This window comes from Glycine max, chromosome 18, assembly GCF_000004515.6.
Source record: "Glycine max cultivar Williams 82 chromosome 18, Glycine_max_v4.0, whole genome shotgun sequence".
Taxonomy (NCBI): Eukaryota; Viridiplantae; Streptophyta; class Magnoliopsida; order Fabales; family Fabaceae; genus Glycine; species Glycine max.
The window spans coordinates 15,765,391-15,769,047 of record NC_038254.2 but is presented as its reverse complement, the minus strand read 5'-3'; the positions used below and the strand labels follow the sequence as shown (position 1 = coordinate 15,769,047).

Below are 3,657 nucleotides of genomic sequence, written 5' to 3'. Positions count from 1 at the left end.
AAATCAAGTCCCAAAATTCATCACTACAATACGAAACTGATATTGACAAGCTAATCCGAAAACTTTGTGCAAGAATCTGTGAAGAAATAAGAATGAGCAATGGCAGCTAATCAGGTTCAGACACTTATGGAGTATCTGACCCCTACCTTGGGGAAGCCAACACCATCCAACTTCCTAATCTACATATGGGAGTCATATTTGACTTCAAGCATGGGTTCCTACAAATATTGGAGAACAACACGTTCAGTGGTGCTGCCTATGAAGATCCTATGTAGCACCTAAGGAAGTTCATCAAGTTGGCAACACGTTGAGACAAAATTGTGTACTAGCAGAGTACATTAAACTCTATGTTTTTCCTTTCTTTCTCAATGGGAAGGTATAGGGTTGGTTGTGCACACTATCTGAGAACAATATCGCTACATGGAATTAGTGCACAAGTGCCTTTACAAAGGTATTTATCTCCCATAAAGATGGATCAATACATCAGGGACATTGGAAATGTTGAGCAGAGAGATCAAGAGAGTCTACCTGAAGCTTCAAAGTGGTTGCAAAAGATGATCAGAAGATGTCCACACCACAACATTACTCAACAGAGACTTGCCCATATTTTCTATGGTGGAGTGTCCTCACACAATAGGACAGGTTTAGATGTTGCTTGTGAGGGTAACCTCTTGTTAAAACCCCCTTGTTGATGCCATTAGGATCATTGAAGATATGTGCTCTAACCCATATAACAACTTAGGGGATATGAGGATTATGAAGAAAGGCATCAACCAGGTAGAGAAAGATAATCCCCTAACTGAGTTGGGAAAGCAGATGCAAGCTCTAACACTGAAGATTGAGACACTCATGATAGCTCAAGCTCAAGTCCCCATTACTACACCTTTATTCCCAACCTATGATGGATGTGAGATTATGCATGGGCCAGGAGAATGAACTGTTGATGATGAGTTAGCTGCAAATTTGGATGAGAACAAATATGTTGGAAGATGAAATAACTCTTATAATAAGTACAACAAAAATTTCAATCAAGGACAAGGCTTCAAGCAAAATCAAGGAATGTATAGGTCTAAACCCATGCGAAATAAAAGGCCTAGACAAGTGGAGAGACAACCCAATATTCAAGAAATCATGCTTCAATATATGACCCAAAATGATCATAGAATGAAGTAGGTGGAGTCTCAATTGACTAGCTTACAATGTCTCTTATCACAAAGGCATGCGAGAAACCTCTCTTCACAACCCAAACCAAATCCTAAGAGGGAGCATGTCAATGTTGTGATGATTAGAAGCAAGAGGACTCTGAGGAGAAGGAATGCTCTTTCCCAAAAGCTGCAGATTATGTCCTTACTAAGAAGAACCAAACACCTAAGAAAGTTGAGGTTCCTACTGATGGGAATCTAGTGCTAATGAAGGAAGGGGGTGAAAAGAAGGAGATATTGACATATCCACAAGTAAGTCTACCTTTTCCTCACAGAGTTAAGAATGACCAGCAAGATGTGCAATATAGAAATTTCTTGAGGTTATGAGTAAAGTGCACATCAACCTCCCTTTCGTTGAGGCTATTTCATAGATGTCATGTTATGCCAAGCATTTAAAAGAAATTTTATCTAACAAAAGAAAATTGGCAAATTTTGGCCCTGTGGGTCTCAATGAGAAGTGTTTCGCTGTGGTCCTTAGAAAACTTCCCCCTAAGATGAAAGACCCCAATAAATTTACTATTCCTTGTTTGATAGAAGGGTTTTACTTTGATAAGTGCATATGTGATTTGGAGGCTCGTATAAATTTGATCCCTTGTTCCATACTTAAGAAGTTGGGCATCACAAACTTAGAACCTAGTAACATCACTCTTCACCTTGTTGATCATTCAGTTATCTATCCTAGAGGGGTGATTGAGGATGTGCTGGTTAAGGTGGACAAGTTCATCTTTTCGGCTGATTTTGTTATTTTAGATATGGAAGCTGATGAGAATGTCCCTATCATATTGGGATGACCTTTCCTTAGTACTCGTGATTTACTTGTTGAGATTAAGCTTAGTAGACTCACCCTTAGATTAAGCGATGAGAAAGTGATATTTAATTTATCTGATACTTTGAAACATCCTTCCTCATTTGCTTCCTATAGTGTTATTGAGTTTGTTGATATAGTTGATGCGCTGATAGAGGGAGCATTCCCAAGTATGGAGATGTTTGACCCTCTAGAGAAAGTCTTCATTAATCAAGACCTTGACTGGGAGTTAAACCCTAAAGTGGAGGAAATACAGATGTTTCTGCAATCTCAACATGGTCCTGGATCACCTAGTTATGAGAGGTTAGAATGGCAATGTTCCAAAGTTGAAGCCCCCTCCTGTTAACTTCAAATATGTTTTTATTAATCCACCATCTTTTTTTCTAGTTATGATTGCTAAATCTTTACAGGGAATTGAGGAGGAGAAACTGTTGTGGGTTTTCAAAGAGAAAAGGGAAACCTTTGGGTGGAACATCCATGACAGGAAAGGTTTGGACCCCATACTTTGCACCCGCAAGATCAAAACTAAAGAGGAGTCTCTATCCAAATGATCATTCCAAAGGAAACATATTCCCAACATGATGGAAGTTGTCAAAGGAGTTTTGTATTGTATTTTCTTGGTAGAACTTACATTTGGATGCTAGTTTTGTATTGTAGAAGTACAACTTCTCAATTGTGTGAAAGAGTTGAAAATTGTATGATTATATGAAGATTTGAAAACTCAACACTTGATCACGACCGTGGTGCATACACCACAGTCGTGGTAAGCAACACTACCACAATAAGATGATAATAGTCCTCTAGAACAACGCCAATGATGAGGGTCGTGGTCAACCAAGAGGGCCATAGTCAATCCATAATGGTCCAGAGTTGCAGTGCCACTTCTGTAGTGTGCCTTTTTAAACTAATATCTTTAGGAAGCTATATATAGGCCTCTAAGCTCTATAATTTTTATCTTTTGTTTGCTTTATCTTTTTACAAATTTAAGAGAACCTTGAGGGTTTTTGAGAGCCATGAAGTGTAAACAACATTGTTAGGATGAATCGTGATCATCACTCCTACCTATTGGTATGTTTGTGTTTATCTCATATAGGATTTCTAGTTTTGCTTTAATCATGAGCGGCTAGTCCTCTTAGTCCGGGGTTTAGATGTAACTGTCTAAATGCACTATCCAAATGTACTCCTCTCCTTGTTCTTAATGGAATTTGTCATTGTTTTATGTTAATTAGTTTTCTTCCTTTTTTTTACTGTTTATTTGGAAAATTGACCATTCATATACTTAATCAATTGCATAATAGTATTCATCTGCATGTAATTGGTAAATCTGGGTATAAAATGTTTTGCACCAAATTACATTATCAAACTGTCAGGGTAATCTCCGATAGATTAATTAATCTTTAATTAATCATCCCTAGAATTGATTTTATCCTTTGACTTAAATTGATAGATCCATGATCATTTGGGTATTGATTTAAGGTAAAGAGCATCTTCTGACCTTGGTCATAGGCTTTAGTTGAGTTTTAGAATTGGTAATTAACTAGGGAATGAATTTCTTTAGGACTGAGATTCGGGGAAAATTGGTACTAATGAGTCATAACCCCTAGTCATTCTTATCATCACTTAAAACCTCTCTTTGCTTTTTTTTTATTT

General features: G+C 37.5%; 1 protein-coding gene across 1 annotated transcript; it reads left to right on the top strand.

Moving 5' to 3' along the window:
* The first annotated feature begins 470 nt into the window (after positions 1–470).
* LOC102665453 (uncharacterized) lies at positions 471–1,993 on the top strand. Its single transcript, XM_006603209.1, has 4 exons — positions 471–663; positions 743–867; positions 1,290–1,454; positions 1,661–1,993. Exons 1-4 carry the CDS (start codon positions 471–473, stop codon positions 1,991–1,993), a joined length of 816 nt encoding a protein of 271 aa, XP_006603272.1.
* Positions 1,994–3,657: the final 1,664 nt, after the last annotated feature.

What these genes read in the sequence shown, in the direction of transcription:
- LOC102665453 (XM_006603209.1), top strand. Translation starts at nt 471, where the DNA reads ATGGATCAATACATCAGGGACATTGGAAATGTTGAGCAGAGAGATCAA. An exon ending in TCATGATAGCTCAAGCTCAA is followed by an intron (nt 868 to 1,289) that starts GTCCCCATTACT and finishes TGTGATGATTAG; the next exon opens with AAGCAAGAGGACTCTGAGGA. An exon ending in AGATATTGACATATCCACAA is followed by an intron (nt 1,455 to 1,660) that starts GTAAGTCTACCT and finishes CTCAATGAGAAG; the next exon opens with TGTTTCGCTGTGGTCCTTAG.